Source organism: Oncorhynchus clarkii, chromosome 7, assembly GCF_045791955.1.
Source record: "Oncorhynchus clarkii lewisi isolate Uvic-CL-2024 chromosome 7, UVic_Ocla_1.0, whole genome shotgun sequence".
Taxonomy (NCBI): domain Eukaryota; kingdom Metazoa; phylum Chordata; class Actinopteri; order Salmoniformes; family Salmonidae; genus Oncorhynchus; species Oncorhynchus clarkii.
Genome location: NC_092153.1, coordinates 36204101 through 36218612, shown reverse-complemented (window position 1 = coordinate 36218612; position 14512 = coordinate 36204101). Strand labels below are relative to the sequence as shown.

Genomic DNA, 14512 nt, shown 5'->3' with positions numbered 1-14512 from the left:
CAGTCTCTGCCTGGGCAAGATGAACAAGGCATCTGCGGACCACAATCAATAAGCACATGGATCTTAATCCCCCCCAGCAAAAACACAGAGAGAGACTCCCCCAAACCTTAAGTCACAGACTTATTTTAGTATTAATTGGAATGCCATCAGAGGATGGACTGTTTAAAGTAAGACCGGAATGGAGCCCAAGCCTCATCAAACAGTTTGGGGTTCCCACGTGAATTGAATTTAATTTTTTCTAGTTTCAGAGAGCACAACACATCCCTCACCCAATATTTATAAGATGGGGGAGCTGCCATCTTCCAGTTCTGTAGTATTAGCCGTCTAGCTAAAAGAGTTGTATAAGCAACAGTGTCCGACTGGATTCTTGATAGGGGGGTACCCATGGGCAGTACTCCAAAAAGGGCTGTAAGGGGAGACGGATCTATAACAGTGTCATATATATCAGAGAAACATTTAAATATTAATTCCCAGAAACCTGACAGTTTATGACAGCCCCAAAACATATGCAACAGTGTGGCTGGTTCCACCTTACATCTGACACAGGTAGGATCAAAATCAGAGAATATTCTTCCAAGTTTGGCCCCCGACCAGTGGATACGGTGAACCACCTTGAATTGAATGAGGCTGTGTCTAGTGCTAAAAGAGGACGAGTGCACCCTGTGCAGCACAGATTCCCAGGTGTCTTCCCCAAGTTCCTCCCCCAAATCCTTTTCCCATCGAGTCTTTAAAGGCACCAAAGAAGGGTTCTGTAAGTCATGAATGATTGCATATACATCTGAAATTGCACCCCTAGGAAGCTTGTTCAGCTCCAAGATGCTCTCTATAGCTGTATTCGCAGGCCTATTGGGAAATCCAGGTGTATTAGCCCTGACAAAGTTTGTAGTCTGGAGATAGCGGAAAAAGTGGGATTGGGGGAGATTGAACTTTTCCTGCAGCTGAGAAAAAGAGGCAAATGTACCATCAAAGAATAATTGGGCTAGCGAGGAAAGGCCTAGTGAGTGCCAAATGCCAAAAGCCCCATCATTCAAAGATGGAGGAAATAAAATGTTCTGATTGATTGGGCCTGATAGAGAAAAGCCTCGGAGGTTAAAGGCTAAACGGAACTGATTCCAAATTTTAAGAGACTGCTTTACAATTGGGTTGGCACACCTTTTGCCTAGGGACACTGGGAGAGACGAGCACAGCACAGAGGAAAGTGCTGCAGGTTTACACGATTCAGACTCCATCTGGACCCAGAGTGGTCTAGGGCCAGTAGGATCAGTCTGCAGCCAGTACAGAACGGCTCTAAAATTTGCAGCCCAGTAGTATGTCTGAAAATTTGGTAGAGCTAAACCCCCCAATGACCTAGGCTTCTGTAAATGTTTTCTACCAATCCGTGGTACCTTGCCATCCCAAATAAAATGCATGAATGTTTGATCCAGTGAAATAAAAAAAGATTTTGGAATAAAAATGGGTAAACATTGAAATAAATATAGAAATTTGGGCAACACATTCATTTTAATGACATTAACCCTTCCGATAAGAGAAAGGGGTAGCGAATTCCAAAAAGTAAAAGATTGTTTCAATCTGTCTGCTAGAGCAACAAAGTTTTCCTGAAACAAATTTGAATATTTCCTTGTCACTTTTACTCCCAAGTAAGTGAATTGATCCCGGACAATCCTAAACTGAGAACTTGTGAAAGAGCACTTTAAAGCAGCCTTGTTTACCGGAAAAAGCTCACTCTTGCCTAGATTCAGCTTGTACCCTGAGATTGATCCAAACTTTTTAAGAACAGATAGGGCACGTGGCAATGAGGTATCGGGATTGGAGATAAACAAAAGGAGGTCGTCAGCATATAGCGAGACTTTCTGCTCCCAGCCCGCCCTGATTATGCCTTGAATGGCATCATTAGAGCGTAGTGCAATGGCGAGAGGCTCGATTGCCAAAGCAAACAACAAGGGGGAGAGTGGGCAACCCTGTCTGGATCCGCGGTGCAAGGGAAAATAGTCAGAGGACAAGTTATTAGTCCGTACCGAAGCCATGGGGGAAAAATAAAGAATCTTTATCCACGCAATGAATTTGGGGCCAAAGCCAAATCTATAAAGGGCAGCTGTTAGGTAATCCCACTCAACGCGGTCAAACGCTTTTTCGGCATCAAGTGAGACCACCACCTCCGGGTCCTCCGACGCTGGGGAGTACAGTATATTCATAAGGCGCCTAATATTGAAAAATAAATGCCTATTTCTCACAAAGCCAGTCTGGTCAGAGTGTATTACTTGGTGCAGCAAGCCTTCCATACGGATGGCTAAAAGCTTAGCTAGGATTTTGTAATCACAGTTTAAAAGCGAGATTGGGCGATAGGATCCACATTCCAGGGGGTCTTTGTTTTTCTTTAGTAGTAATGAAATTGAAGCCTGATAAAGACTAGGCGGCAGCTTTGAAGTATTGAGGCACTCTGCAAATAGTCGGGACAAGAATGGGCAAAGCAGACCAGAAAACGTCCTGTAAAATTCGGTTGGAAAACCGTCCGGACCCGGTGATTTACCACTTTTCATTGCGGACACTGCTGTTACAATCTCCTCAAGCGTAAATTCTTCTTCTAGACAGTCATGGGAGTCTGTATCAATTGAAGGCATATTCAAGCCATTAAAGAAGGAGTCAATCAGCAAAGGGTCTTGAGGGGATTCAGAGGTGTATAGCGCAGAGTAAAATTGTTTAAATGTATAACTGTGGTGGCACCTTATTTGTGGGATTAGCCGTGAGGCCTCAGATTTACGGATCTGATGTGCAAGGAGTTTACTGGCCTTGTCGCCTTGTTCATAGACTTTGTATCGAGCTCGCAAGAGTAACTGTTCAGCTTGCCTGGTAGAAAGCTCATCAAATTCAGATTGGAGTAGTTGGCGCTCTTTATGCAGATCAGAGGAAGGATCCGTAGCATACTTCTCATCCAATGTGGCTATGGACTCGCTCAGGTCCCGAAGTCGCTGGGAGCGAACTCTGTTTTGGTTGGCTGTATAAGAAATAATTTGGCCACGTAGGTATGCTTTGAGAGACTCCCATATGGTAGAGCAGGACATACCTGGTGTTGAATTAGTTTCTAGGAATAAGGCAATTTCAGAAGAAATGAAATTGACAAACTCCTTATCTGAGAGTAAAATGGGGTTGAGACGCCATTGATAACACCTAGGGGGTCGCTGGGGAAACTCTAGTTCAAGCACTAATGGTGAATGGTCAGAGATAACAATACTCTCGTAAGTACACTGCCGAAGGTTAGGCAGAAGTTTTTTGTCCAAAAATAAGTAATCAATCCGGGAGTAAGTTTTATGAACATGAGAATAAAAGGAATACTGTCTATCTGTAGGATGTAGGAAACGCCAGGCCTCAAACATAGCATATTTCTGAAGAAAGGATTGAATAAGTAGGGCACATTTAGATGGGCCTGTATTTATTTGTGAGGACTTGTCCAGAACTGGGGACATTTTACAGTTGAAATCCCCCTCTAAAATCAACAAATGAGAATCTAAATTGGGAATAGCAGACAGAAAGGAAGAAATGAAACTTGTGTCATCCCAATTGGGAGCATAAACACTAGCCAAAACAAGAGGGGTAGAAAACAGTTCACCAGTTACTATGACGTATCGTCCCTTAGGATCAGCAATAACCTCAGAAGCTACAAAGGGAGTAGCTTTATCAACCAGAACAGCAGCACCTCTTGATTTACTATGAAAGTTTGAGTGGAACACTTGACCAACCCAGTCCTTACGCATCCTAAAATGCTCACCAGTCCTCAAGTGAGTCTCTTGTAGAAATGCAATATTTGCATTCAAACCCTTTAAGTGCGTCAACACCCTCTTACGCTTCACCGGGTTGTTAACCCCTTTCGTATTCCAAGAAATGTACTTGATCGTATTATTTCAGCCCCTCTGGGCATTCCCGTTATTCAACCCTGTCATCAGAGCATAGAATGGAAAAGCAATGAGCGCCCAAAACCCCCAGAATAACTTGTCCCAGAGTAATAATGTACGGTGGTAAATGTTTGGAAAAAGTACAGAAAAAAAAACAGAAAAAAAAACTAAAAAGACAGAATGACAACATTAGAACTGAACAATTCAACCTGCCCCCCCACCCCCTCCCCCCCCCCCATCCCAGACAATACCTCCCTAATTTGAAGTAAGGAAATCGTAGTTAGACAATCAAAAATAATAGTAATTATAATAGTAGTCTAGTTGAAGCTGAGACAGCTTACAACCAATACCAAAAAACTACGTGTGCGCAACGTTGAACGTTTGCTGGGCATAAATGACGCTCAAAACTTTTAAAATGAAAGTGAGGCCCCAGAAACCGTGTAGCCTCAGGAGACATTTACTGTTTACTGGGTCAATGCAAACGGATGCAGTAAACAAATAACCAAAACTATTTTGAGTCACTGAGACAATGTGTAAACAAACTAAATAGGTGAGCGAGATAAGGCACGCACACTAGATAATCAAAACATTAGATCACATCAAATAAGCCTGAATAGTTTCACCAACTATACAAGACTAGCCTGTTATATCTAAACATAATTGTACCACAAGTGGGGTACTTACAATCCACACTGTGAGCATATTCAAGACTTCTTGATGTGATGTTGAATGTGAGCCATAGCCTCATCCGGAGATTCAAATGTGTGGTCTTTACCCTCATGAGATATCCATAAACGGGCCGGGAATCGCAGTCCATACTTCACACTTGGATGGTCCCGAAGTACTCGTTTGGCCTGTCCGAAAGCTGCGCGCTGCCTGGAAACAGTGGGGGAGTAGTCCTGGTAGATGGAGAAGCTCTGTCCTTGAAAGCTCAGAGTGGTATTGCGGGCTCGTCGGAGGATCTCCATCTTCTCATGAAAAAAGTGCACTCGAAGAATTATGTCACGGGGCCTCTCCCCATCCCGGGGCTTTGGGCGCAGCGACCGGTGGGCTCGATCAATCAGGGGCTTTTCATCTAAGGCAAGAACATCCTTCAGCAGCCCTGAAACGAAATCCGTGGCGCGATGCATTTCAGCGGACTCTGGGACTGATACAAGTCTCAGATTATTGCGTCGAGAGAGTCCCTCTAAACTCACACAGCACTCCCTCACCTTTTTCAAATCCGCAGCTAGGCGTTTAACTTCAGTCTCCAGGGATGTAGTTAAATCGGAGACATTAGTAGCGGAGGCCTCCAGTGCTGCAATCGTTGTAGTGTGTGACGCAGTTGTTGTTTTGAGTAATGTAATTGCCGGCACAGTCTCGTTCCGCAGGATGGTTAAATCTGCTTTTAAAGTATCAGAAACCTCCTGTATTCTGGCCTCAATCGTAGCAACCACCTGTGTTTTCATTTCAACTATCTCAGAGCGTAGTAGCCTGATGGCCTCGAGAATGTTCATTTCAGCGCCGCCAGGCCAAGCCGCGCCCCCGGGTAAAGTGTGCGTCCCCGGGCCCTCAGACTCAGGGGAGGGCGGTGATGAGAGCGGGTCTTGTAGGCCGGGTTTTCTCAAAGTCATGCTCTTGGCCTTATGTTTGGTCGACATGCTGACATTCGGAAGAAAAGTAGTCTTGGTTTTTACGGAAAGGGATCACCAAATTAATATTTGAAAATAAATACGGTTCTGCTGCAGAATTCACATAAACTTTAAGAATACCACGGGAGCAAACGGAGAACACGTCAGTCACACATGGCGTCCCCTACCATCCCCCTCTTGCTCTTTTTAAAATTTTCTCCCTCTCTCTTCCTCTCCCTCTCTTTATCTCGCTAATGCCGTTGCCCCATTGGCAGTCGGTGCCATGTAAGATGAGGGAGGATTTTTTTTTTTTTCATGAGCATGGCCTTATTTCTATTACAGTATATTGGATGACTGTCATTCATATTCCTTTCACCCAGTTAAATTTAACAGCGATAGGTTTAGGCTACTACATGATACTTGTATTTTCCCTGTATCCATCATGAGGTTGCTACAACCGAGCTTATGAATGAAAGTTTACAACGTAGAGAATTTTGAGTGATCAAGGTGACAGACAGTGACACATTCAATACCGCCTGGCACACTCTTGCCTGCATCTAGCTGATCTAGGGAGTAATCATTAGTCCAACAGTTGCAAATGTGAATTTCTGTTGGACATATTTAGGTGTTTTTTATCCCCGTTTAATTCCGGTTGCTTCCGTTGAAGAAACCACATAAAAACAGCGTGATCACTTTGCTCAATGAATATATAATTCCTTCTCGCACAATAAGAGTAATTAACACAATACCATACATAGTTCATAAGGGCTTATTTTGTGGTCCTAGTTTTAACCTAATACAGGGGCCTGAGACTCGTATATGTCACATTGAACCAAAACCACGCCCATCATTATCATATTTACCAGCATGCTCTATTGCAGGTACATTTAAAAAAATGTTTGTTAGAATATTTATGTGTATATGTAGAGTGCATTCGGAAAGGATTCAGATCCCTTGACTTTTTCCACATTTTGTTATGTTACAGCCTCATTCTAAAATTGATTAAATAGCTTTTTTCCCTCATCAATCTACTCACAATACCCCAGAATGACAAAGCAAAGACCGATGTATTAAAAATACAAAACAGAAATACCTTATTTTCATACGTTTTCAGACCTTTTGCTATACGACTCGAAATTCAGCTCCGATGCATCTTGTTTCCATTGATCATCCTTGAGATGTATCTATAACTTGATTGGAGTCCACCGGTGGTAAATTCAATTGATTGGATATGATAGCGTCCCCCAACAAAAACCAAGCCATGAGGTAGAAGGAATTGTCCGTAGAGCTCCGAAACAGGATTGTGTCGAGGCACAGATCTGGGGAAGGGTACCAAAACATTTCTGCAGCATTGAAGGTTCCCAAGAACACAGTGGCCTCCATCAATCTTAAATGGAAGAGGTTTGGAACCACTAAGACTCCCCCTAGAGCTGACTGGCTGCCTGGCCAAACTGAGCAATCGGGGGAGAAGGGCTATGGTCAGGGATGTGACCAAGAACCCGATGGTCAATCTGACAGAGCTCTAGAGTGTTTCTGTGGAGTTGGGAGAACCTTCCAGAAGGACAACTATTTCTGCAGCACTCCACCAATCAGGCATTTATGGTAGAGTGGCCAGACCGAACCTGCTCCACAGCACTCAGCACCTCAAACTTGGGCGAAGGTTCACCTTCCAACAGGACAACGACCCTAAGCACACAGCCAAGAAAACGGAGTGGCGGCTTTGGGACAACTCTCTGAATGTCCTTGAACATCTCTGGAGAGACCTGAAAATAGCTGTGCAGCGACGCTCCCCATTCAATCTGACAGGATATGAGAGGTTATGCAGAGAAGAATGGGAGAAACTCCCCAAATACAGGTGTGCCAAGCTTGGTAGCATCATACCCAAGAAGACTCAAGGATGTAATCGCTGCCAAAGGTACTTCAACAAACTTCTGCGTAAAGGGTCTGAAGACTTATGTATATGTGATATTTCAGTTTTTATATATTTTGCTTGGCATTATGGGGTATTGTGTGTAGATTGATGAGAAAATACAATTGTATCCAATTGCACCCTTACTGAAATGTTTGTTCCAGTTTAAACGCCTTAGGTAGTCTCTTTACAATGTTCCAAACCCAGGCAGGTTGCAGGTGAATAAATATCCTAACTGTTGTACATCCTAACTCTGGCTGACTTCCAATAGGAATTACACATCACTTTGCAAGCCAGTATAATGTGACTTGCACACCTGATGTGGCCTGTAAAACCATGCGTTTCAGGCCATTATATTGCACTTTCAGAAAAATAGGTTTTGATTTGTCCTAAAGGGGTACAACCACTTGTCACTATAATGGTCCCTTGTAAGGTCATCCTTTGTAACTTTTTATTTATAAGTGCATAATTGTAGCCCAGTTCATACCTCAGGCCATGTCAGGCCTGCTAGTAGGGTTGCAAAATTCACAGATTTTCCAAAAATCCTGGTTCCGTTTCTAGGAAACTTTCAACCAGGATTTCTGGAGAACCTGGGAATTTTTAGGAAAGTTACCAACATTTTGCAACCTTACCTGCAAAGTCACATTATGAGGAAACTACCTAAGGCAGGGGTCGGCAACGACATTATGTGATCGTATCTCAATGTCATCAAGGTATGAACTTATTATTATTTTCAAATATCCAACAGTTGGTCCTCTGTAGCTCAGTTGGTAGTGGATGGTCCTGATAGTGGGATAGATTCTCAGGACCACCCAATTCGTAAAATGTATGCATGCACAACTAAATTGCTTTGGATAAAAGCATATGCTATATGGCATATTTTAAATATAATCTCTTTTTGGGCTTAGTGGTGGTCATTTTTCTGTGTTAATAATTACTCAAATGAATTTCCGGCCCCTAGACCATCCACTCTGGCAAAAATCTTCCCACGGCCAAATCTAGTTCCTTACCCCCTGACCGGCATTTAAACTGGAACAAACATTTCAGTAACAGGTGCAAAAAAATGTACCAACTGATTTGTGTAGCAGTAGAGTAATCGCTCAATGTACATGGACAAACATAGAAATTGAAACAAACAATTCAAAAAATCTGCCTGCAGTAGAGCATGCTGGGAAATTTGATATTGATGGGTGTGGTTTTGGGTCAAAGTGATGTATATGAGTTTCAGGCCCCTGTATTGGGGTAAAACTAGGCCCTCAAAATAAGGCCTGATGAACTACGTATGGTATTGTGTTAAATATATATATATATATATATATATATATATATATTTTATGATCACATATCCGCTTAGGATCTCACTTGGTGCAGTCCATTGGGCTGAAAATTAACAAATGCAACAACCATGTCTCTGTCAATAGCAAACACAGTCATGTGTGGTACTGGTAAATACCCTGGGAAAAGGCTTATAGCCCTACACCAGGACTTAACATTTCCTGGCCTGGAAGGACGAAACATTCTGGTTTTGGATTTTTATATTGTTCTTCAAAGAACCATCCCAATTTATGGTTCTTCATAGACCCTAAAATGGTTCCCTTATGGCATCGCTCTCAAGAATCTTATTTGGTTCCAACTTGCACCTTTATTTGTAAGAGTGCACGTAACACTAACAATAATAATTATTTTAATTGGGTCCTACCTACAGTACACACACATACATGTGCACACACACACACACACACAAGCAGACACAAACACACACGAGCGCGCGCATGCACACACACACACACACACCCTTCCTCGCCAACATCATCCATGTCAATCATCCTACTATTTTCCACTAATGCTACAGTAACACGGTGCCTCTGCAACACACTTCAGTGAGCCCAGCTAGCAGCCTGATGTTAGGAGGGATTGAGGAGGGAGAGGGAGTGTTATCCTGGGTATTAAGACCGCAGTTAGCTCGGCAGACACACGCTTATATGACAGCAGTTAGGAGGTAGTGCTCGGCAGGTCATGAATGGAGAGGAGATTAAGAGTAAATTGTCAACTGAGCTGGGAGTTTCTTAACGGGGAAAAGAGAACAGAACAGCAGAGAAGATACGTTGATTCTCTTCTTAACTTCCTAATGCAATTATAGTATTTTACAAACTTCAATTGGAGCTCTGTTGGGTATAACAGGGGACATGTGGTGTTTGATAGAGGGGAGAGAAAAACAGAGAATTATAGAGCAAGACATAAAGAGGGACAGAGGGATGAGGGTTTTGGTGTTTGCTCTATCTTGAGGGGAGGTTGTGTGTCACAGAGGAGGACGATGTTTGATGTCTATTTTGGAGCTGATTCCTTTGTGCTCCGTAATTGGTGAAGGAGTAGGGGGTAGCGTGTGTGTGTGTGTGTGTGTGTGTGTCATTCTGTGAACTGTAGGTTTTGATGTCTTGTCTCTGGTGCTGTGTGGGAGTCACAATGGAACTGTTTGAAGATGCTGGCAATTGAGTCACTCTTTTCTTCTCCCTCTCTCCTCTCTCTCCGCCTCTTGCTCTTGTTCTTTTCCTCCCCCCTTGTATTCCTCGGTCTCTCCCTATCTCTCTTGGTCTTCTCCTTCTGCTCTCCTTCCCTCTCAATGTTTCTCTCGCTCTCATTCTCTGTGTCCCCCTGGTCCTCTCGCTCTCTTTCTCCCCCTTCATCTCCCCACCCCCACTCTATTTCTCTCTGTCTCGCTTCATCTCTCCATCCTCTCTTTCTAGTGATATGACAGTGAAGATCTGGTCAGCAAAGGTGGGGAAGAAGAGGTGACGTTCGGTCGGAGCGTTATTGTGACATCATTGTCTGCGGCCATCTTTACTGAGGGCCTTCACCCCTGACCTCTGACCCTCTCACCTCGACCACCTCAACCAATCAGGTGTGACGCGGCAGGACTTCACGGTTACCAACCATGACCGGGACGAGTTCAGTCTCCTCCGGAAAGATCCTGATGAGGAGTGTGTCTTCAACTGAAAGGCGAAACGGGAAGCTTGAGAGTTTTTGCCTTTTCTTGTTTCTACTGCCAATCCAACTGGAAGTGCAATTGAGGTGTGATGGGATTTGGACAAGACAAAACCTTTATTGTGCCAGATAATGGCTGTGTGAGGACAAAAATCAGAATGCCCATGGGACGTTCATAGACACAGCTACTGACTGATTCATCTACTCTCCTATTTATTAGTCATTCAATGAAAACAAGGTCTCCCAGAGGTGAACTGACCCTTGGAGAACACAATTTTTGAGCCAACTAAAGACTATGTTTCTATCTTCAGGGCTGTCTGTGTTTGATTGTCTACGGGCTGAGATGAACCAGCTGGAATTCATGTATAGCAAAAGGGGCTGAGAGAGCGAGTTGTTCAGTATACATGCAGTATGTATGTTGAAACCACTCGACAGTTTGTTGAGAGTTCATTTTCAGCCCTTTGGTATTCCCTGTCTCTTCATCTCCATGGATGGGTTTTCTGTGGCCTCTACCTTGGCTGCAGGCTGCTGAGTCTGCACTGAGAGAGCCTAGCAATAATAACATCACTACTAACACCAGTCCTGGAGGAACACACACACACGCATACACACGCACACACACACACACACTGCTGTCTTATCAGGGTGGGAGTGCAGGAATAATAGTATTATTCACACTCGCACAGACACACCAACCCCACCGGACAGCGGTATCTCCACAGGTGCCAAAGTTCCAGATCGTTATCTCTCCTGTCTCTATGTGGCCGGAGACTGGCCCGCGTCCCACATGGCACCCTACTTCCTATGAAGTGCACTACTTTTGACCAAGGATTAGGGTGCCAGTTGGGACTCGCTCTCTCTCTCTCTCTCTCTCTCTCTCTCTCTCTCTCTCTCTCTCTCTCTCTCTCTCTCTCTCTCTCTCTCTCTCTCTCTCTCTCTCTCACTGAGGCTCTCAAGCGCTTCAATAAGTGCCCCCCTGGAAGTCACCATCTCAACCGCTCCTCTCCTCTCATCCTGTGAGTCTGGTATGCTGTGCGACTCCATTCTGAGCTTATTAGCTGTTGTAACTTCTGCAAAACTGGGTTTGAATCACAGGAGGTTGGTGGCACTGTGATTGTGGGGGACGGGCTTGTGGTAATGGCTGGAGCGGAATAAGTGGAATGGTATAAAACACATCAAGCCACATGGTTTGATGCCATTCCATTCGTACCGATCCAGCCGTCATGAGCCGTTCTCCCCTCAGCAGCCTCCACTGGTTTGAGTACAATTTGAAATCTTTCAAATATTTGTCAGCATTTTTTCTAGCCTGCCTGGATTTGCCAGACGTGGCCCATGATGCCAGGCAAGCTCAATCAAGCACCGATAAAGTATTTGGAATTTCAAATAGTATTTGAGCCCAGGTCTGAACTGATGATAACTGTAACTGCAGACACAGATATAGCTCTAGTTCTGCGCCACAGAGACAGTGGTGGGAGGGATGGTGATGCTAGCCAGGCTAATTGGCTGCTGTGTTAGCAGGTGGTGATGAGTTATGCTGCATGATGGGCAAAAGTCTGATTAAGTAGGTCAGGACAGGAGAAGAGCGTTTGCGTCCCTATTGGCACCCTATTCCCTGCATAGTGCACTACATTTGACCAGAGTCCTATGGGCCCTCCTCAAAAGTAGTGCACTATATAAGGAATGGGGTGCCATTTGGGACGCACGCTTTACCAGATCTTTATTTCTTCCGTTCAGTAGTTTTAAAGAAGGAACCCTTCCCTGCTGTGTGTGTGCCTTTGGGGTAGTGTGGGGGCGACGCCTGGCTTCACACACACACACACACATGCTTTTAGGTTATCCATCTTGCCTGGCAGGGCTTGGCTTCCTTCAGCTCTGAGATTTACTGTCTGCTAAGTTAAACATATTTGTCCTCTAGCCCTCCCGCGCTCACACACGCACGCACGCACGCACACACACACACACACACACACACACTCATGTGGCTAACCACTATCTCCAGGCACCGGTGATCAGAGAATCTTCCCTCCTAACCCTTTTAGAAGGGGACATTCTAATCAATTCCCACTGACAATGTCACAACGTAGAACATTCCCAAGAAATTGTGAAATTCTCACACTCCTCCCTGAGGATCGGAAATATCTTTAGATGCCTAGTGAGCGACTGAGCCACGTTTAACTCGCGGCATTTCTTCTCCCGTGAATATATCTAGTTGTTATTGAGTGCACTTTATCTGGTAAAGACTTAGAAACGTGTGCACTGCACTGTGATCAAATGGATGCCGTTAGAGTCCAATAGAGCAAAAGAAAAGTATCCCAAATGAAATCTACTGCAATGAGAATCTCAAATCATGTCTTTTGTAGAGCTGTCTTTGAAGACTGAATCAATGGTGTCTCTCTTACGAGACATGCGGATGCTGCTAACATGATGTAAATAGTTTGATAAAGAGAAACACAAAAGACATAAGATGACACAATCACGTTACTCTGAGCCTAGGTTTAGGTTTGAGTTGAAGGTAGAGGGAGTTTATACTATACACAGATTCAGTTTTACAGTCTCTGTATGTAGCCCATAACGCCTTGTTTTTCAAGCCATTTGAATGTGTTTAAGGTACAATCGATGTTCCTTTGTCATAGAGGAATATCTATGGAATATCTATGAAATCTCCATCGACTTTTAGGACTTCTTTAATAACGTCAAACTATCATGCATTTTTTGTTGTTGTTGTTGTTGTTGTTGTCGTCGTCGACTCCCTTTTTAATATTGTATTTTCCAAATCCTCTATCATGTCCCTTGGAGGACCCGGCTTAACATGAAGGATATTGAACACCCACAGCTGTGCCAATCACCTATAGCTAGCTAGCTAACTATGTGGTGCTCTACTCTGTTCACTGTTCCAGGATCAGCCTTTCTACTCCTTCGCTCAGTGTGTTTCACAGTAGCTGTTCGAGGAAGCTCTGTGGTACCTTAAAGGCGCTTTAAAGCTGCCCCTGCTTGTGCATTTTCTGTAGAACAGAGCTGCGTGAACATAGCGGTTGTGATGGTAGGAGAGGAGGAAGCCTCAGAACCATGAGCAGAATTAATATTCCAACCGAATGTTCAGTCACACTGTATTTGGATAGTGCGGATAGTCCATCTGTGGTCATACCATCAAGAAATAATATTTTGACCGGCAACTGCTTGCTAAGGTTAGGTTTAGAATAAGGGTAAGGGATCATTTTTGGGTTAGGTTAAGGGTTAGGGCTACTAGACAGCTACTAGATAGTTACTGATCATCTACAGATGGCCTATCCGAAATAATGTGTTACCGAAAGTTCTAATTGATGACGTCACAAAGGTGCTGTTTTAATTCCGGAACAGGACGCCGAAGAAATCAAAATGCTCACCTCGTAGTCTCAAAGGGTTAACCACACAGCCAAATTAGAACCCCTCTCCTCTCCAGTTGGAAGAGCTGCTACTGACCAAGCATGTCTGACAGCCATGTCCACTCGCTATAGATTCCTAGGCTTCTTCTCTCGTCTCCATCGGTACCTCTCTGTTGGCTGGATCACCTGTATACAGGTGTATTATGCTGTCTATCGGAGGGGAGATTTGGGCACAGTTATTGACTTCCTGGTTATCCGGCGCCCCCACAAAAAGTCGACTGACTTTCCTACCCAGTGTGCAGATATGACCGTCTGTATATCTACCCGAGATTAAACGTTCACCTAATTAGAAAATGAACCACTCAGCCTATCAGCTCCACGTCTCTGCCGCTTGCCTCTGCTTTGGCTCTAAACACCAGTGATTCTATTTTTTTTTTAGCAGAAATGGTCTGTGAATAAAGTGACGTGACGCGGAATGGCAACAAACAACAAAAGCGTCTAACGGTGCACTTTGGCTGCTCTACTAGTGGTCTGGATCACTCGTACTGTAGATGTGCTAAGATTGTTAAGAGCCACGTTGCTCACGAAGGCTCTGGGAAACACCTTGTCTACTAAAGATACATTGTAAGAAATGTATCTAATATGTTCTGATATCTAGGCCTAATTCAAACACTGACCAGAACTGGTATGTGTAATTTGTGTATTTTGTGTATTTTGAGTTGCTGCTCAGAAGTGCACACGGAGGGATGGCGTCCCGTTGTC

General features: G+C 44.1%; 1 protein-coding gene across 2 annotated transcripts in view; it reads left to right on the top strand.

Annotated features, from left to right (window-relative positions):
• Positions 1-14484, top strand: part of LOC139413244 (kinesin-like protein KIF21B) — a 121161-nt gene extending 106677 nt beyond the window's left edge. For both annotated transcript variants that reach the window (XM_071160386.1, XM_071160385.1), the window contains one exon: positions 10151-14484. In XM_071160386.1, the coding sequence (XP_071016487.1) occupies positions 10151-10199 (49 nt within the window). In that variant the 3' untranslated portion in view covers positions 10200-14484. The remainder of the gene's footprint in view (positions 1-10150) is intronic.
• The last annotated feature ends 28 nt before the right edge of the window (positions 14485-14512 follow it).